Source organism: Colletotrichum spaethianum (assembly GCF_022836535.1).
Source record: "Colletotrichum spaethianum MAFF 239500 DNA, contig02, whole genome shotgun sequence".
Lineage (NCBI taxonomy): Eukaryota > Fungi > Ascomycota > Sordariomycetes > Glomerellales > Glomerellaceae > Colletotrichum > Colletotrichum spaethianum.
The window spans coordinates 567,824-588,592 of NW_026054772.1; the positions used below are offsets into that span (position 1 = coordinate 567,824).

Below are 20,769 nucleotides of genomic sequence, written 5' to 3' on the forward strand. Positions count from 1 at the left end.
CAATTCAGGGGTCCCTAGAATGGGTAGGGCGCCTCGAGGTGGAGCACGCTGGATGGGTGACTTTGGGACGCACCGAGGCGCCACTAAAACTTCCCCTGGCTGCCGCTTTCTACCGGGTGGCGACCCTCACTGTTCGGTGGCTCCCTGCCTTTCTTTGTCGTTGCGGCATCCCGCTGTGCCGTCTTTGTTGGACATGATTCATTGTCGTGGGCTCAAGGGAGCAATAACAACAAAGTAAGATAGACGGTTCATCTGGCCGTTGTCACCCGGTCACGCTTCTGGAAATTTTCATCTGAAGTTTAAAAGACGAGTTTGGGCCGTTCAGGGCAGTGACTTGCCAGGCCATCCCAGACAACAACCGTTGGCGTCTGCTCCCAAAGCAGAAAGGCCTACATGTGCCACCTTACCGGATAGTTCCTACCTACTTTATTAAGTAAGATTATTAGCCCACCGGACCCCTCGTTCAGCTCGGCGCAACGAGCTGACCACCAGCAAACTTCAACTTCGCACCATCAAACTTTGGTTGGCCGTAGCGTTGGACCTGCAGAAGCCTCACTTCCGCCCCCAATCCATCCAAACGCCGGTGCCGACCGGCCAATGCCACGCCGGGACCCGTCGATTTAATATATTATTCCCCTAATACCACTCTTGGCGAGCCCTTCTCCCTTCCCATCCTCCTCCGTTCCCCAGACTCGAAGCTCGCCCTTCGGCCTCTGCAGAAGATGAGGTTTTTTCGCAAAGATAAGGACAAGAAGAAGCAGCAGCAGCAGCAGCAGCAGGGTCATCAGCAGCAAAAGTCCCACGATTTCACCGACCAGCAATTATCCAAGTACTCGTCGCAGGTCCAGCAGAACTACCGCAACGTTGTCTCGCCGCCTGGCACCCATATCCCGACCCGAGCCTCCGCTGCCCTCTTCCGGAGCCTGCCAAAGGAGATCCTCCCGCGGATCTTCTCCTTCGTCTGCCCGCACACCCACGATGAGACGTACGAGACGTGCGAGACGAGCGCCATCTTCGACGCTTGCATGCTATGCGACCTGAGGGATCTGGCCCATTGCGCGCGCGTCTGCTGGAAATGGAACCAGGTGGCCAACGCCCTGCTGTACGTTGCCTTCCACCATGCGCTGAACTCCCGCTGACTTGACATTGCACCAGGTACCATAGCATCCGCATCGACGCCGTCCACTACTGCCCTCGCGAGATCTACCTGTCGGAGCAGCGCAAGCGCAAGACCTTTTTCAAGCGTAACGCTGACCCTGAAGACACCCCCACTGTTCGCCTGAAGTTGCTATGCAGGACCCTGCGCGAAGACCCCACGCGCTTTGGTGCCCGAGTTCGCTATTTCAAAGTGCCCTACATGCTCCGGGAGGCCGCTACAGCCGATCTCGCTCGCATCATCCACGTGCTTCCGAACCTGCTCTACGTCGACCTGCCCGAAGGTCTCTTCGCCGACGAACACGGATATGCCACGCTGAGGCTCGAGGTTGAGGCTAGATGCCGAGACCTCCGCAAGATGACATACCACGGAGGCGCCGAGGGCAGCTTGTCTAAGATTGCGCGCGGCGGTATTTGGCAGAACCTTGAGGTCCTCGAGCTGATTAAGATCAACATGGACCCGATCGTTCTGCGGCATGCTCTGGCCAACCTGCGGATGCTACGCGCGTTGAAGGTGATGGACTCGCGAGCCTTCTCGGACGATATTTTCGCCCGCAGCGAAGACCTGCCTCCTTTCCCGCCCCTTGAGGAGCTGATCCTCAGCAACACCCCTTCGGTCACCACCAACGGCTTGGTCGACTACCTGAGCCGTGCTGATACTCGCAACCACCTCCTCGTCCTATCTCTCCTCAAGACTGGGGTTCACCCCGCGACACTCGCCGATATTCTGTCTGCGGCTACGAACCTGCAAACGCTGGCCATCGAGGCCTCGGTAAGCGACCCTTTCAAAAGTGGACCGAAAACGCGTCGGCTCGCGTCAACCTCTCTGGAGTCGCTGCGCTTCGAGATCACTGCGCACAAGTCTGCGGGCCCCTACTCCAGCGTGACAGCTAGTTACTACACATACCTGGCGGCATCGCTCAGGGGCAACGGCATGCCCAACTTGAGGTCGGTTTACGTCCTGGACGAATATTTCCAAGACGAGCTCGAGGGTCTGCCTCGCCCCGCAGCACCGTTCTCGTACGGCGCCAACGCTCGACCCAAGTCATCTCACTCGGTCACTTCGCATCGGCCAATGTCGGGCTTGCATAGCGGTAGACGTGGTGGACTCGCACCACCTAGCAGCGCCGGCATGGCGGTTCCCCGTCCCTTCGCCGCGGCTTCGAACGTTCGCGCCTCGCAGCGCTTCAGCTCTACGAACCCCTTTGCTGGCACAGGACCGCTGTCTCACCCCCTCACGATCTATACCAAGGCGGACGACGCACTAGACTGGTCGTCGGTGATGATCCGGCCTACAGCGCCTATGGGCGGCGGATCCCACCATCGCGGGAGCATGAGCTTCCACGGCGACCGTCCCATCAGCTCCTACGGTCTGGGTGCTGATATCGCGGGCTCTGGGTGGAACACGGCGGCAGCGAGGAAGAGTGTCATGGTTGGCAACGGCGCGGGCATGTTCGTAGCCATTCCGAGCCAGAGCACCGGCGGCAGCAAGGGAAGTGATGAGGACCTGTGGCCCAGACCCAGCACAGCGAACAACGAAAAGAAGTCGACGGACCTTTGGCGGTGATGGAGAACCACGAAACTGGACGAACGAGGGACAACTTGGAGGGTTGCCCAGCCCAACGAATCCAGGGGAACGAAGCCCAAGACGAGAGACGTTTTCAATGATGTGAGATTTGGGAAGGGATGAAGGCATCAGAGGGAGGCAGGAGGGCAAGGCAAAAGGCAAAAGGGGCACAAAGAATTCATGGCGGGCCCGAAATCTGCTTCTTACTTCTCTTCACGTTCTTATTTGTTTGAGGAAAGGACACCTCGGGACACTTGGGATGCCTGACGTTGCTTACGCTTGTAACAATACTATACCCCGACGGTTTTTTTTACGGAGTAGCAAGGGTGTTTAGCACAAGACTTTTTTTTTTCCAAATATGGAATATGCTTAGGCTTCGTCCCTGTGCTGCCTGTATGTGCTGAGGATTTCCGCGGCGCGGGAAATGACTAGACTGACGTATGGGAGCCGAGATGTGGGTGGTTGCCCGCAAGAAACTCGAGAACGACGGCGGCAGGCTGGCCTGTGATGCTTGGCGTTCGTCGATGGAGTCGGCTGCCCCAGGCTTCACTCATTGCAAACCTAAAAAGACTCGAACAAGTTGAAATCCTTGTGAGCACTAGATCGTCTTCAACGAGGGTCTGCGTCGTGTCACGTAACTGGTATTCCAACCCAGGCTTAGAGGTCCTTGACGGCAGAAGGAATACGAGGCTGAGCCGACGGCAGCCCGGTGGTTCCAGGACCTGGCCCCTTGCATGGCAAGCAGATACGACAGGGTTGGGTTTTGAAGAGGGGCCTATCTAAGCTTGTCCAGGGCCATGTTCCGATTCCGTGGGTTGTTGATTTTCGCCTTCATACCCCGTTGAGAATACTTGGGAACAGATTCACCTCCGAAAGGCTTCAGGCCAGAGACTATTACGGGCCTTCCTCTGCAGTAGGTCGAGATGGCCGTCGTGCGGGCGGGATCCATCCGACAAAACGAAGACCAAGTTGATTGTCAAAAGCACTATATATAAGAACAAGCAGTCGAGCTTCTCGATCAAGAGGAATCAGGAAGATGTGTGAGTAGCTTGGCCAGGCTCTTCTTGTTGCTAATCTCATAATGGACTGAGGTTAACCATCACTCTTACAATTGTGCCTTGACATCTGCTTTGCGTATTAAGCCTCATGGTCATGGAGACCCTTGAAATGAACGCATTTGAAGCCCCTTTTACCTCGCTGGACGAGATACTTTAGCGCCCAGACTTCGTTGTGACGGGTCCAGGGAAGTGAAAGTGAATGGACGACAAGAGTGCTCGAACAGTTACACTTGATTCCCATGAGAGGGCTCAGGCAGTCATACAATCAAGTCGCTCATGGCCCTTACACATGGAATCCCTGTGGCATATCCAACCCCTGTGTCTCGTCCAGCATGAGGAGCCTTTCCCTTTTCCTCATCCCGCCGTTGCCGCTCGAATTCGTATAATTTATCCATGCAATATTGAGGCACACAGCTCTGTTCATTGGTACTACTAGCATCCTAGGCGTCGGTATCGGCGGAAAATGTCCTGTTGTGGGAAAGAACTGATCGGTTGGAGCGAAAGAAGCGTGGTGCCGCACGATCCATCAAAAACTCATCAAACATCTGAGCATTACAAGGCGTTTCTCATAGGTACCAAGCAGCAAAATACGACATACTGCAGTCGTAAGGCGTAAACTCTCATCATGAGAGGCAGAATCGTTGTTGGAGCTAGGCGCCTGTGTCATTGCAGGGGTTCTCTGGCTCGCATTGACGAACAGCCGCTGGAGACCGGCTTAACAATCTTGGTACCTACCAGCAATGGTCTAGCTTTGTAGGCAGCTCATTTGGGGGCCAACAGACCACTGTCAAAATGCCGACAGGCAACTTACCACTCCATTTTGCTTAGACATGGATACATTTGAACCCAATACCCTCTCTAAGATGATAATCTCGGCCTCTCTTCTCCTTGTGGTTACTGCATTCTTTGCGGGAAGCCTATTCCGGTCTTCCGCAACCGCAGCAAACGGCATCCCTGACTTTGAGGATATAGATGAGGTTACGGATGAACCTGAAAGCTTTAGAATGGAGCCTTCCGTCGACAATACACGATTCCGTACCAGCTTTTATCCGTACTATAAGATGGTGTATGGGTGACCTAGCACTGGAGGCTTTTACAAGTTGCAATGCAACAGCGTTGACCTTGAATTCCTTGGTCTTGACCGCCTCGTCCCAACAACACGGAGCGACGACCCAGCAAGCGAAGATACCCACTGCGCCAACATGCGTAAACTCGGTGCTAAGTTTTACGAAAGCGATTGGGACTACCATTTGAAGACTACTAGGTACAGAAGCGAATATCAACGCTATCTGAAAACCGTGGAGATTGGCAAGGAAAACTCCTTGCGGCTGAAGAGGCCGCCGAGTCCGCCGAGAATTTCATCGAGGTTTTTGGATGGCCTACAACTGGCGGGATCTGGGCCTTGAATGTTTCTACCGAGAAAATGCACTCGTTTGGCATCAGAAACGCCTTCACGATGGACGAAAAGTGCCGGGCGATGGAGATGATGGGCGGTGTCTTCTATGCCGACCCGAATGACTGCCCAGGCTTGGACCTTGTATCGACATAACTGGACAAAGGCACATTTTTGGAACTGTGCTTTTATTGTCTGCTTTATGACGAGATGTAGAATGAGTTTAACCTTTGCATGGAGGTCTTTGGCTAGAAACAGGCTGTGCCAGGAGACCGGGATTAGGCTGCGACTTGGCGGAGGTTTTTTATTGAGTTGAAAGTATTATTCTTACGGTCATGGATGAAGATGGAGACTTTGGAGCTGCTCTTTAATCTGTGATATCACTCTGCTCGTAGCCAGCAACACTCGTAGCTAAGGGCACCATGGTCCTCGTTTTCAAGCTACTCCTTCAAGTATGAACACCTAATAATTATACAATGACACCAGTCTCAACATCAGAGCATCAAATATTTCAGTCTCGACTTCTTTTTTAATACATGTGAGAGACAAAGTAGTGCTGTGCGAGTTGTTGGGAGTGCTGGATATGTATCTGTCTTTTGTTGCTTGAATACTCCTAGCGCATAACTCTAACATCAAGGTCCTTTGCCGACTACCCGTCACATCACAAATTCTACAAAACGCTTGGGTATACATATGGAATGTAAAATGGAACTGTACCGATCAGCGGTTTGTTGTTTCTACGTTTTGAGGGAACATAACAGTACTGTGCATGTAATGATCTTGTCAAAAAACATTTTGCTGCCGGCGAGAACTGATCTATTGTATACATATTGCCGGAAAGACTTACAGTATCATACTACTACAATGGTATTCGTTTTCATTCGTATTACGATATAAACCCATCTTTTGTTGTGGCTGATGAGTCGAGAGAATGGGGCAGAAAGTGGCTGGACCTATGTTAGAAGTTCGTCCTACACAAATCCCGGGACTGTATACTACGCCCTTTGATATTTTGGGGCTATGGCGTTCTAGCATACGCGATGAAAATTCTGGATATGGTCGAAACACAAGGAGTATGTAAAATTGCATGTACCCTCGGTCGCTTGACTCGATGCCTGGCGGATCTTGCAACCCGATTGCTTCTCTCGTCATACAGATCCTATCTTTGGTGAAGCAGGCTCACTGCTGTAACCTTAAGGTGCTGCCCTGTAGAAAGTACGGTATGTATGCCACTGCCCTAATAGGAAATGTTTGGCTAGATGTTATCCAGCAGGCTGTCTACACAACCTCATAATTTATGCGCATGCACGCGCCGTCTCATACCAGCACATCCAAGTGGGTGGCGTGTCCCACACGTAGCCTGCCTCATACCAGTGCACCTATAGGTAGGTAGGCAAGCGGGTGACAAAAAAAGCCGGACACCTTCAAGGAGGATTTAGGTAGGGGATACCTAGGCTGAGTAAGGAACGTTAAGGATGACGATGTATTACTGATCGTAGTTTTAGTGCGGGAGTACCTAAGTTATCCCCAACTCTTAAGGTGTACGGCTTTCTTTGTCACCCGCCTGGTAGGTTATCCCTCGCGAAAGAGGGGTCATAGGTCTAAATAGCCGTGTCTGCTGCGAAGAAAATGGATGGATGTGAATAGTCGAAACGACTTTAGGCAATTTCAAAGGTGGTAGTAGTTAGTGGATTGTTAGAAAATGAAGATCTCTAATCCTACTATTGAAGGTTGCCGGTTTGCACATGCTTATGTTTACCTCTGGCGTACAGACGGAAAGTTCAATTCTCGACACTGGTTAACGCAACGGACAGTGGTAGAATTTCCCGGCATTTTCCCGGGCTAGCCTTGTTATCAACCCCTCACGGCAGGTCGCCGCATATCCTCTTGTTCCCTAATGCAATAGCAACGAGCCTCACTTAAGTAGATGTTATCTGACCGCCTTACATTCGGACACGTCGTTCTTGAATATTGATAGTACAATACAAGTGAAGACCAACCCCAACTTTAAGAGGAACAACCGCCTATTCATCTCCTCCGCTGTCAAATCAGTGCCTGATCTATCATGGCCTCAACACGAGAAGTCGAACTACTGAGCGCTTTCGGCGCCAAGCAAAACGCAATAGGGGGGAACCGGGCGTTGGAGGGATTTTCTACGGCCGTTGTGCACCACACAATATCGAGAGACGATACAGATGGTGATTCTTCTCGACAACAGCGCCTCCTCGCAGGTTGGGTCGAGAAAACCCGATGGCAGCGCTCGCCAGTTTCTCGAACTGAGCAAGGCGAACCGTCAGCAGAAACTGACAAACGGTTCGGTAAAGAGCTGGAACAGACAAAGTGGAAAGATGACTTAGTGGAGTGGCCAGCAATACCCAGGGAGATGAGGCGAGCCCGACGACTGCGAAAAGTAGTGTCACGTACATCACAAGCACCAACGTCCGCTGAGTCGCCTGTCTTTTTACGCACCTACGGGTCTTATGACTCGCTCAACGAAGATGCACAAACGTACGCGGATTCACCAGTCGTTAAACGCAACTATGTGTCTCATGACTCCCGCACTGAAGACGAAGACGACAATAGATCAACCGGTTCTTCGAATGCCGACAAGGTGCGCGACACCGAACCCTACGCATCAGACAGAGAGCACATGCTGTCGCCATTTTCAATGCAACATCGTCGGTCCTGGGACGAAGAGATCCACAGCGGATTAAATCCCATCTTCAAGGAGCTCCGCGCCCGCCAGGCCGCCAGCTACGAGAAGCCGTTCCTAACAGGCGACGATATCCTCGTGCTTCATCTTGCCTCGGGACGGGGCCCGACATAGCCCTTCGTTAGAACGCCCCGTTGCCTACTTCTTCCTCAGGTTTCTAATGATTTAGAGTGACAAAGAACGAGATTATAAATTCACCTATTGGTTGTCCTGAGCTAAAGTCTCTGTGGCCTTCTGTCTGCCTCTCGACCTCGGTCCCATAACACGTCATCAGCTACACAAGACACATTCGCCAACTTTTTGACTAGTTCTTCAATCATCTGACAGCTAAACTGGCAGTCTTAGCGCCTTTGAAGTCGTCAGTTTCCAGAAACCGCCTAATAAATCATTCCTAAAGCTACATTTTGTCGCGTAGCTTTATGACTATTTATCTCACCATTGTTGGGGAAGAGGTAAGAGTCACCGCTATCTATTTCCCACTATCCTGTCGACGACTAACCCGAATACCCAGGAATGCACTAGGTGAGCTGAGTAAAACGGAAGGAGGTCGTTCGAGCGATCCCTTCCACACTGAAGCGCATGTTTGGCCGTTAACTACGGGTCTTGAAAACGAGAAGCCTACCTTTCGGTAGCGTATATCACCAAAGACGTTTGAGACCAAAGCCATATTTTACTGACATACTAGTAGAGCACTAGATTATCCCATTTATAAGCCATTGAAGTGTTTGTATTCTATTCATGAGAACAGTGTTTGACTACCTGCGAGTCGACAGACAATGACCCGGCGTGCGACAAAATTGGGACCGTGACCAAAAGCTCTCAAGACTACTGCGTCGTCGTCCGATTGTCATAGATTAGAGAATCTTTCTTCTCTACTGAAGGCGATATTAGTAGAACCACGAAAGTCACCGGCAAACAACTTCATCTCGGGGACTCTACACGTCCTACACACTCCAAGCAACAATGAAGGATTCACGGAAACACTGACTCGACCTGCAACGGGCCAATTTCCCAACGTGTTACTTGTGTTGGCGTTGACGAAGCAAGCCAACACCCCAGATGTTCAGCTATGCACTGAATGCGACGGAACCGGCTTATATCTTGTGAATAAGAAGCCTGAGAAGTAAGAAAGCCCAGATGTCTCAATCGACACTTTCTGGAGTATCCTCTACACAAGGACAACTAGCACCTGTGCGGTTCAAACTCCAAAAGATAGTCTTAGTCGAATGCATAAACGTCATGCCCTATGGTTCATCAGTCTCAAGAAACAGTAAAGGTTCAGTAGTGCACACAACCTCGACAAGAAACAATGTCTCGCCCTCCAACTCGTATCCTTCCAGAATGGAGTAACCCGGGTTCACCTCCCGGCCCTGAGCTAGCCAGCAAGGGTTCGGATCCAGCAAAGAAGTTGGAGCTGAGGGAATCAAAAGCAAGCCTCCACGTTCAAGTCTCTCAGCACTGCGCCGCTTCCATCATCACAGCTGAGCCTCGAGGCCCTCACGGTTCTAGAAGGATGTCTTCCAACAGACGAGGACAACAAAGTCCTCCCGGGCAGCAACGGGACCTGGTCTGCGTACCCTTTGCTGCATCGAACCACTCTGCGAATGCAAGAGCATGCAACTAAGGTGCCCTCCAGCAACTGCATTTCCAATCAAATCCTGCGAGGCCCAACATACCCCAGCCTCGAGCACGGGAGGTAACTCGTTCAGCCCCGGACAGAGAAACCTCGCGTGGGTGAGGCTGAGGTCTCAATCGACAGACTGTGGCTTCCTCCGCCGGCCGTGCTTTGCATCGCGCGTCCTCATTTCCTTCCTAGACTGCATGTTTGACCATGCCGTACGAATAAGCAAGAAACCCTCTCTCGGTTACCTCGTTGAGCCAGAGCTGTCTCAAGCCGTGGGATTGATATGCTGGCCCTCCTGTCCACTATCGTCGCTTCGCACAGTCCACAGACTTCTTTACAGTGTGACCGAAACCGAGACCATGAATTAGAGGGCAAGACATCTCATAGGCAAGGTTCCAGAGAGGCACAGTTTGTAAACAATGATGGACCCTGAGGTTTTTTCTTTTGTTTACTGCTTTCGACAGTGGTCTTGGAACGCAAAACCCTTGCCACGGCGATGAGACACCGGGGACGGGCCGCCACATGGCGCTTCACACTCAGATGTACCCTTGCGCGGAACCTGATACCGACGGCCAGATGTATGCATCTCTAGATGCACGGGAGATGAGGCTCCCTGCGATGATTCTCGGAACCACGGCAGACGCCCGGCGACAAGAAATTGTAAAGAGGGTCGCCGCAAATCGCCGGGGAATAAGACTCCATCATCACGATATGCTGTCAGTTTCATGCCCTTCGATAAACGAACCTTGATTCTCATATCAAGACCCTTGAATCAAGGTTGTACCAAAAAAAAAGAGGTACATCGCCAGAATATGTGGTGTACTGTGTGACCTCATCCTGTGCAACAAAACCCCCCTCCGCGGCATCCTGCTTGCTCGCGATGACGGCCTGCAGATGACTCCATCGTCGCGTTTCTGCGGGCTGACTGCCTGCTGAGCGCGACATGTTTGCGTGCGTTTCCCGCTACTGCACGTAGCAAGGGTTCTGACAACAAGAACGCGTGGTCCTGCGGTGCGAGTCTAGGTAGCCTTCACCATTCCGGTTGCGTATGACTATAGACACTTAGCCTCCAAAAAAAAAATAAAAGCAGGGCAGAGGGTCCTGGCCATCTTGTCGTCAGCATCTTGACCCCTGTCAGACCCTGCAGCTCGGCTGTGGTGAGCTCGGCTCGTCGAGACCGAACCAAGGCTAGAGCCACGAACCGCGGGATGCGAAGTTGGCAGACGATGATGAGCCTCCGTCCGAAAGCCGCCCCAGGGGTATCGGGGCGATGATGAACACACGGTCCAACTGCATTCTTGCGTCGACGTCGGACGGTTCCAGACCTTGCTTCTGGAAATCCAACGACAGACGCGCTTGCGGCAATGTGAGGGTGGGGTATGTTGGAGGGGGAGTGCAGAGGTAAGCGACGTCATGATGCATTTCCCATCTCAGCACACCCACGCAAGAAACCAGATCCAACCTACCCATTCCCACGTTCTCGCCAGACCACCAGGACATAATTCAGAACGTGGCCGGAGGCTGTCCAGCGACAGCGGCGATCGCGAGAGAAGGTTCGCGCTACTACTATGTACAAGCCAAGGTGCCCTGTCTGGGGATATGGCATCCTGCAGTTTGTATGCGCCCATGACACTGTGGCACTGTGGCACACATGTACAGGTATACCGTGGCATCGCGGAACCAAGGTTAGGCTCTAGGCTGAGCGAGTTGTGGGTGCGTGGCGAGCAAGACTGGCCTGCAGCGACAAAAGGAACCCAACACAGAGGGCCTCTAGAGAGGTTGGAGAGGAGACGGCGGAGCCTCTGCCGCGTGCCGAAGCATGACGAAAAAGTAATGTCTTTTGCCTTGTATATCTTTTTTTGGACCAGTCCATCAGGGCGAACCTACGGGATACCACAGCAAACCGTGCAACGGACGTCTCGAGTGCAGGGGAGTTGGCGATGGGGGTTTGGCTCCAGAACCCAACCTCTGCAACGCCTGAATGAGTCGCTAGCTTGGGCTTGTTACGCCCGCACACATGAAAGGGCAGCAGGCTTAAAGAAACCGTCCAGCAGGCGCGAGGTGACGTCGAGGAATGCTTGGTGGTTGGGCGTTGGGTGCAGAGTGTGGGGATGTTGCAGGGATGATGTCATGTCGCCGGTCCCATTCAATATCCTGTGGTGTGGGTGGCCCGTCTTGTGGAGACTGCTACGAGCACACGGCCAGCCGGGCACGGTGCACTATCGGGGCCAGCAGTGGACGGACGCGGGGGGGTTGATGCGGAGGCGGAGACGGCCATCGGGAGCACCTGGCCGGGAGTCAACGCCCCCACTCACCGGCCTGATCGTCGCCGCATTTGTGGCAGTCGGCTTGAGAGGTGCCGTTTCATACCTGGGGAAACGGAGTCGATTTGTTTCAACCCCTCCGTGAGGCCATTGCGCGACAGTGCATTGCCCAAACAAACGCCTGAATCATTCGCAACGGTGCAATTCGTGTCGACGCGGCAAGTGCAACACCAACCGTAAGATTTGGTACGGTTCAGCGTGTTTCGTTCCGTTTCAGCGCGCGGGCGGAGGGCCTCGCAACGCATCGAGGTCGTCTTGGCATCGTAACAATATGGGCGGTCGCCCGTCATGCTGTGACGGAGAACAGCTCTGGTGCTACCAAGGTTGCTAATCTCTTGGTGCGACTGTTGAGCAAGTCCAACAGCACGGACGCAGTGATGCTGCATCCTGAACCACCACGGAAACATTATTCTTTCCTATATCGGCCATGCCAGCCTTGCCGACGACCAGGTACATATCCAGACAGTGCAGACAAACACCAGACTTCTGCGCGTACGATTCCGAAAGACTGGAATGGCGCAGTTGCCTGTTAGCACCGCATGCTCGTCAGCACCGTAACCTTGTTTGTCAGCCATCCAAACAAGAGCAAGCTGTGAGCCACAGCCAGCTCGGACGCAAACGAACGAACCAGAAGGGTGCCTTCAAGAAGACATCGCCTATTGCGAGGGCTGCGGCAAGCGCCTCTCATCTCACTGTAAGCCTACAACTAGTTCGTCCGTTTCTTTGCCGCTGTGTAGGGGGTGATTATTTCCACGTGCCGCTCCTATCACTCAACATCCCTAAGGGGATGTTGCATTGAGTCTCTGGTAAGGAGTTGTGTGTGATAATCCTCAAAGGAAGCGCGCATCCCGCTAGGCACCCAAAATTGATCTTGATAAACTGGGGAAATGGAGACTTCAGGGCATGCTTCAGATCCTGCCGGCAGAACAGCCTGGCTGCGCCTCTTTTCTTGCAACTAGATAGATGGACTAAGCTTGTGCCTGGAAGATAAACTGAGTCGTGACGCTTGATCTGCCAAGCCGTACGAAAATAGCGAATGCTTGGAGACGAGAGCGGGAGGGGGGAGTCGTCAGCCTGTGGACAGAATGGAATGTAAGCGGCCTTGGGTGCTCGCGTACAGGTTGACAACCTGCATAGCCCCAACATTGGACTGCTGACATCCCATCTTGAGCCTTCTCAGCCCCAGCAAACACATGGCCCGTCCAAAGCCAGCATCCGAAAGAACAGACGAGGTTATAGGCTAATCCATCAGAACTCGAGTGGCCCTTCGTTTCGTTTCTCTGCGCGTTAGATGCAGCGCGCCAGCCGCGCTGCGCCTCTCCAGCCGCAGACATCGGACTGGCGCGACATCTGAAGCCAGTGAGGTGGACTCGGCCTACGGCCCCACACCACCCGGCGCCGAAATAGTGTCCGCGTCAAATCTAGAACTGCCCGGTGACCTGCCGTGTAAGATTTCGCGGTCGCGTATGCACCCCCGACAATCGGTAAGTATGGCACATGGTTCAATGCCATGAAAGGCCCAGGCGTTGAAACAGAACCATGTGGCCCATCCCGTAGCAGACGAGTTGCGATACAAGCCCGTAGCGCTTGCCTAATCACATCCAATGATCGAAGCGGCTCGGCCAGCGGCAAGGCAGATGAGACAGCGAGCCACGTAAGGTTACCTGGAAGGTACGACATCCGTTATAGCCAGGAAGATCAAGATATGATGGGAGCTGCCACGCCCCGACATTTTGTTTCTGGCCAGGGGTAAGCGTTGCGGGATGTGTGTCATTCTCCGGATCCCGCGACGATCATACAAAACCAACCATGGCTGTCGGGTTTCGAATTCGCGAGGAGCTGACAGGCCCGGTTGCCGAGCGTTGACAACTGAAGTTAACAGCATCATCGGCAGCCACACGTATCGCATCACGGCATCCCAGCAAGTCAGGACCACGCATCAAGAGTACTGTACCGGTACCGTGCGAGTAGTTGGATATGCCATGAGCCAAGACGTGCCCGCCGACCGTCGGGTGTGGATATCACAGGCCGGCGCACACCAATGGCTACCCATCTCGCTCTGTCTCCCACACAGCGGCCGCAAGCGCTGCCGTTCGGCACGGGTTGGAGAAGAAAGCCTTTGTCGCTCGGACCGCTGCGGTGTCTAAGACAATCCACAGAAGCCGCTTCTTGCTCCCTTGGAAAGTTAGCCAGAGACTGGAGATTGGAGACTAGAGGCGACGGACAACCGTCGCGGTCCGTCTTTCTCCATCTTTCTCTCGCCATTCCATCGCAAAGGCAGGGAAGGGAGAGAAAAAAAAATGCGAAAGGAGGGCCGCGTTGCATTTTTAGAAACCAGGGTCGACCAGCACCATGCTCCATGTGGGTTAGCATTATCTCGCATGGCCGTTGGCATGCTGGCACCTCTGTGGCTGGAATTCTGAGGCTGCCACAATGGAGGCCGCTGAATGGCCCGTCGAGAAACGTTGACTTGTATCAGACGGCAGATGGTGCTCCGTGACCTCGAGCAAAATACGACTGTGGGGATAGCAGGCCAAGATGGGTGGGTTATCTCGGCCGCGACATGTCCACCCGGGCCACTTCTAGTGGGTGCACTAGAAGAGAGAGGCGAGCTAGTCTTACTGTGAGGGACTCGGAGAGTGAGAATGCAACCTGGCGAGCCTGTAAGGCGGGTATCGTCGTGGGTAGGTCCATAGCACGCGAGAGACAGTCGGTCTGAGAATCGACCGTTGAGGCGTTGGAAGGAATGGAAGGAAAAGAACGTTCGGAAGCAAGGGACAGGCGGTCCAGCGCAAGCGAGCAGACGAGCTGCAAACCCCATGGAGTCCGCCGGGCCTGAGCTCTGTCCGAGATGACCCGTTGAGAATTGCTGAGCCAGACAGACGAGATCGGACAGCCGGCTGGAAGCTCCCAGGCGGAAGAAAAAAAAGAAGAGACAATGAACATGCACCCGTGGTGCTGGAATTCATCGCATCTTTCGAGGCCCCCCACTGAGGGTTCCCACGTCAAATTACCGTCTGCCGGTATCAGGCTGGTCTTGGACTGGAGGCCGACAGCACATGGGCCGATGTATGGGTGGAAAAGCGCCCCAACTGAGAAGAAACAGAGACCCTCTTCTCTCATCCTGATGCCTGGATGGATGCTGACCCGTTGCCGCCAAGCATTTGCGATGGGGCCTTGCAACTCGTATCACGTTGCGTGGTGATCTACCACTGCGGCAAACACATTGTTGCCATTTTGTCAACTCTGCTCATCGAACACTGTGTGCTACCCCTACGGCCAGTGACTGACTTTTGTGGTCTGACTCCGATCGCCGTCCGGAAATCGTCGCGCATCGCCAGCCACTAGCGACTCTATGTGCTTGCAGTCGTCCCGAAACGAACCACCATGCGGTGGCAGGGCTCTGCTATGGCATAGTGAAGCACGCAAGCCGTCAGGAGCGTTTGGGTCATGGCCCTGCAAAAAAACAAAAAAACATTGATAAGCTTGTCTCGTCCCCAATGGCTCGAGATGGTGCGCATCCGCAATCACCAGCTCTAAATGACAGCTCTCGTCCAGTGACAGGCCAAGCAAGGCCTTGGGGCTCACGGACCCGAGCCGCTGAGCGAATGGCCTTATCCCAGTCTCGACGTTGTCTGTCGCAGCACATCAGACGAACATCAGGGGGTTGCCCGTTCTCGCGGCCGTGACTGGCCCAAAGAGCCTAGAGTCCGGCAAACCTGCGACGAGACGGAGGAAGAGCAGCAGGCCTGACCCTTAAAGTCACTGACGCGCCTCGGGTTTGAGGATGTTTCTCGGACGGCCATGACGGCTGCAGGGAGCGAAGAAACATCTCTTCTATCGCGTGCAGTCGCTGCAAGGGCGAGACCTGCAGGCATCGAGGAAACATTGAGCCAACGGCGCTGCACGCTCACCCTGCTGCGGACGCATCTCATCGTTCCCAGTAGAGGCGGACAGAACCGGGGGTGTTGAGCAAAGCTGCGATGCCCAGATGGAGACGATACAAATGTCGGTCTGGGGCAGGAAAGGGGGAGGGGGAAGTAGAAAAAAAAAAACCAGGAAAAAAAAAAACCCCCTGTATGTGGCAGATGGCGGAGAAAAGAACGGGAATCTGCCCGTCAAGAGCTCGTTTTCACGATGTGATTCGTGCATCCCGTAGGGCCTCTGCCGAGCCGGCGTGGTGTCACTTTGGCGATGCAACGCTCCGTGCCTCGCACTCGTCCAGTGGCATCTCGACATGCTCCTCGCTCCTGTGAGACATGCTGATATGGCTCTTCCCTTTCCTCGCACTTGCATCGCCATCGCTGCACGGTGCAGCAGGTACCGGGCCCAGATTGCGACCAGAAACCCCTTGGGTCGAGCATGCCACGGCGGCTTCCAGTGCGCGCGACGAGGACATTCCGCGTGCCCTTGAAAGTTTCCCATCAGCTTCACATTGTTTCGAGGCCACACGACGGTGCGGGGCGGCCAAGCGCCGTCGAGCTGCTGCGTGCCCACGAAGAATTACATTGTAGTCGCGGCTCGATATTAGCTCTCGCGCGCCATTCCCAGAAGAGGAGGATCGAGACATGGTTAAATCGCGATTGCCTCCATCCACCCGGCCCCTTCATGTTAGCGAACAGATTGATCTTGATTGCGTCCGATTAAATCACGTCGCCATCGTCGTCTCCCTTCATTTAAAACAAAGTTACTCGTCCCCAGGACGCCCGGTGTGCCCGGAGACCATGGCCCTGGGCGATTAGGCCAAGGCCACTCGACCGTTCGGACCACGGGTTCGCGATGCTTCTTTTGTCTGTCACACATGCGTACATGCAGACGTATCGCGGATTGCCAAGGGCGGATGTGGCTAGGTGCACCTCCCAGGCTTCTCCATGGCGGCCAGCACCTTGCGGAGCCTGGGGCCAAGACATGTTCCGCCATGAGACCGAAACATTGGATTTCGTTTGTCTCCCTTCTCGCTTCCTCGAGGTCGACACTGCATCTACGCTCTCTCCCTTTGGGTTCCAGCGGCGGGAGTAGGACCATCCGTCGGGTCGCATGGGGATCGCAATGGACGTTTTCATGCGGGCGGGAAAATAAAAAAGGCCCCTTACGCAGAGAGGACGAAGCATCGTTAGGCTCCGACGGCCGTTTCTGGCGGTCCGACAGAGGGCGGCTGCCGGCGGCCCCAAGACAGGCAAAGAGGCGTCGGGTCCAATCAGCCGTCTCGTGGCCCTACTGGAGGACGAGAGGCGCCTCCAATCACGCAGGTGATGGATGGAAAGGCGCAGACGCTTGCGTTCTCGTCGACCACTCTTGGGCCTGGATAACGCTTTTCCTTGGTCGTCGTCGTCGAATCACGACAAAATGGTGTCCCTTTGGACAGCGAAGCCCACCCCTGCCCACCGCCTCGTCTCGCCTGGTGGTGTGGAGTTTGCTGCTGTCGTCGTGTGTGTGACCAACCCACCGACCGACAGCGAGCGACAAGATGTGTGGAGTCTTTGCCGCCAGGAAACGTCGACAAGCAGGGAAAACGAACGAGGCTCATGGATGACGAAGAATCCCTCAGCTGGCGGTCAACGTGGCCAGCGGTGGCTACGAGAAGGGTCATGGCGATGTCTGGCGATGGGGGGGGGGGGGGGGGGGGGGGGGGGGGGGGGGGGGGGGGGGGGGGGGGGGGAGGGTGGTGGAGGGCACAGTGAGATGCCGGCCACCGAGGGTCATGGAAGGGTGAGCGGCATCCCGTCCGGTTCATTTCATTCATGGTTGAGCACCTCGGATGACAAAATGAGCTGAGGTGCCGACTATGAGACTGGGCAAAGCTTCCACAATTCGTTCCTCACTCCAATCCATGGCGACGATACAAGACTATCACGAGGACCATGGTGTGTCCTGTTCGCTTGCGTCCTCGCCGGTATCCAAAGCCTCGCTCACTCCGGCAGCCATGCAGAGAGCTTGCTAAGAGCGCCATAGTCCATGGAGCTTACAGCCTAATGGAGACATTGGGGAGTGGCCAGGGCGTGGCAGACGTATTGCAGGTAGACGGCCATCATTAATGGTATCTTTTACATGAAACAGCACACTTTAGAGGTGGTGGTGGGAGGATCGCAGGCTGAGGATGGGTTGAGATGGCTTGAAAGCGCCGCCCTGGCCTGAAGGACGAATTAGAGTGTGGGGCCGTAGGCAGAGTGTGCAGTCAGTGATGAAGGGGCATGGCGTAGGAGATGTGCCAGGTCTGGGTAGTGTCTGTGATGCAAAAGCGTCGTGGTGGGTGTGTAGTGTATGGTATCTGGCGTTTGCCGTGTATTTGGTGCCTCATCCGTATTGGGACAGGACTAGGAGGCGTCTCGGGCGCCTTCCCATGCCTCCATCGTGTGTTAGGATGTGGATGAGACTCGCGCGCGCTGGAGAGAGCGAGAGAAAGAGAGAGAGAGAGAGAGAGAGAGAGAGAGAGAGAGAGAGAGAGAGAGAGAGAGAGAGAAAAGGAGAAAATCCGTTGGCCAGCATTGCCCGTTCTACGAAGGTTCCCTTTTTTTTTTCTTTCTCTCTCTTTCGCTTAGCACCCCCGGACCCAGACAATGGATGGTGGAAGGTATTCGAGGAGACACCGACAGCAAGAGAAAGAGAGAGGATGTGGAGAGACTCAGACTCAAAGCTAAAAAAGACTGACTTGATTGACTGGCTTACATTCGACTGACAGAGAGAAAGAAAGCCAGGATTGGGGGGGGGGAGTGTGGAACTGAGGACCAAGAGGTACGTACCTCATCTTGCAGAGTGAACCCAAGAGTGGGAAGGGACTAGTGGGGTGGGCTTGGCTCCCAGCCCCTGCCTCCAGAGCGTCTTGTCTACTGTGTCAATTGAGAGGCTCGACACTGGGTCCCCGTACCTAGGTGGATCCGCTCAGGACAAGGGCCTGACCAGGATCGGGACTAGGGGGGCAGGGGGCATGGACCAGGTGCAGGAGCAGGAGTAGGTGCAAAGTGCAGGAGCAGCTCGTGCTGTGGCTGTCCACCACATCCTGACTTTGTCAATCTGGCGGCTTGCAGTACCATCTGCGCAGAACATGGCCCTTGCTCATGCTCTCTCTCTCACACACTCACACACACTCTCTCTGTGTCTCCGTCTCTCTTCTTTGCTCCCTCTTACTCTATCGTTCTCTCAACTCCCACCCCTCCCCCCTACAATGTGACCTATTTACACATATGGAGCCCCCAAACCCCCATCCCATCCCATACCCCCCGTCTCTTTATGTACGGCCACTACCCGAACCGACATATCCCAACCTGTCCCCGACCCATCTCTGACCCTGACCGACTCGTCCATTAAAATATCTTGCATGCCCTCCTACCTCACACCTCTAGGTGCTTCCTACTCTTGCTCTCTCTCCATCATCCCTTTGAATAACTTTTGTGTTTGTCCAAGTCGACAACGAGTCTGGACACTTACACACACATACCCACCCAACTCTCCGCTGTAGACCAGCTGCCCTGCGCGACTGAAACCGCCCAGTCTTGGATTTCCTCGAGGGAGATCGCGAATACCGTCACCACCCACCATGTCTCTGGCCGGCCAGTCTATACCCGTCAGGGAGTCGGTACATTCCACAACCCGCCTGGACGGTGTTACCTCCACCACGGACCAACACCAAACACAAAGGGCCTCTTATAGAGATTCGCTCCCCAACGCACCACGCCCACCCGTCTACAACGACGACGCCTTTAACGAGAACGAGACGGCAAAGATGTACGGCGACTACTACGCAGAAATGACGGGCCCTTCTCCCAAGAAGGACCAGTCCGCACAACAAAAACCTCCCGCCCTGCCCGCCAAGAGCTCACTGAGGGCCTCGAGACTCCTCGACGGCATGCCCCTCAAGATTATCACCAACCAACCTCCACAGGCTGCTCCCCAAGAGATTTACCTCTCCTCGGAAGAGGAGGCTTCCTCCTCTGCCGACGAGTTTTCAGACTACGACTACGAGTCGGAGAGCGCAGAGTCGGCCGACTCGCCTGTCCGCAAGAGCCACGAGGACACGGCACGCGTAGTATCTGTCGTCTACGCCGGAAAGCCTTCTATTATCGACCTCCCCTCCACGAGAAGATCAGCAACCCCCGAGTCGATCGATTCCCAGCCCCTAAGCCGCCTCGACACCTCATCAACAGCGCCCCCGTTGCGGAGAATGTCGACATCGTCCACCTGCGCTGCTTCCTCGTACTCTCCCGTCTACTACCCGCCCCGGTCCAGCAGCATGATGATCACCAGCAGCATGCTTCCCAAGGAGAAGCCTGCGTTTCTGAGCATCGACCCTTACGCCAGCAAGTCGTTTGACGAGCGGGCGGAGCAGCAGCAGCAGGCCGAGGGTGAGCGGTCCGAGAGGCCCAGGACCCCAACCTCGCAGCTCTTCAAGAGGACGCTCAGCATCGTCCGCAAGCGCAGCCGCCCCCAGCTCAAGGAGATCGCCGCCAACAACTCTTCGCGGGACCGCCTGTCCTCGCCGTCGCTGGGCCACCTACCGTTGTCTGCCAACCCGGACATCAAGGAAGAGTCGGACAAGGGCCCCAACAGCCCCTGGGCCGCCGTCAGCTACCACGATATTATGCGGGCGGCCAGGAAGAACGCGCAGAACGCGCCCCCAACCCCATCCACCCCTGTTGCGCCGTCGCCCAGCTCGCCGGCCGGCAACACGAGGAGTCGACTCCTCAGCGGCCTCACCAACCGGAGAAAGAGCATGAGAGTGGGCTAGTCGCCGCGCACCAACCAAACAAAAAAAGCAGAAAACAAACATAAAAAACACAGGTCCACCGACACACGGCGGGACTCTTTGCTTGAAACACACTTTTGCATTCGGACTGGGGATTTGCTTTGCATGCACGGCGCACCAACGGGAACCGGAACTGGATCACGGCGTTTCACACGGACCCTCGGACATGGGCAGCAATGACTGCCACGGGGCTCG

General features: G+C 54.7%; 3 protein-coding genes across 3 annotated transcripts; all 3 read left to right on the plus strand.

Annotated features, from left to right (window-relative positions):
* Positions 1-722: 722 nt before the first annotated feature.
* On the plus strand, positions 723-2,722 carry ColSpa_01041 (uncharacterized protein; the record flags this gene model as incomplete). Its single annotated transcript, XM_049267253.1, has 2 exons — positions 723-1,102; positions 1,156-2,722. 2 exons carry the CDS (start codon positions 723-725, stop codon positions 2,720-2,722), a joined length of 1,947 nt encoding a protein of 648 aa, XP_049123210.1.
* A 4,949-nt stretch (positions 2,723-7,671) lies between these two features.
* Positions 7,672-8,000, plus strand: ColSpa_01042 (uncharacterized protein; the record flags this gene model as incomplete). Its single annotated transcript, XM_049267254.1, is given in 2 exon segments — positions 7,672-7,681; positions 7,699-8,000. 2 exon segments carry the CDS (start codon positions 7,672-7,674, stop codon positions 7,998-8,000), a joined length of 312 nt encoding a protein of 103 aa, XP_049123211.1.
* Positions 8,001-19,368: 11,368 nt separating this feature from the next.
* On the plus strand, positions 19,369-20,556 carry ColSpa_01043 (uncharacterized protein; the record flags this gene model as incomplete). Its single annotated transcript, XM_049267255.1, has 1 exon — positions 19,369-20,556. The coding sequence occupies one exon, from the start codon at positions 19,369-19,371 to the stop codon at positions 20,554-20,556; it is 1,188 nt and encodes a 395-aa protein (XP_049123212.1).
* Between the last annotated feature and the right edge of the window lie 213 nt (positions 20,557-20,769).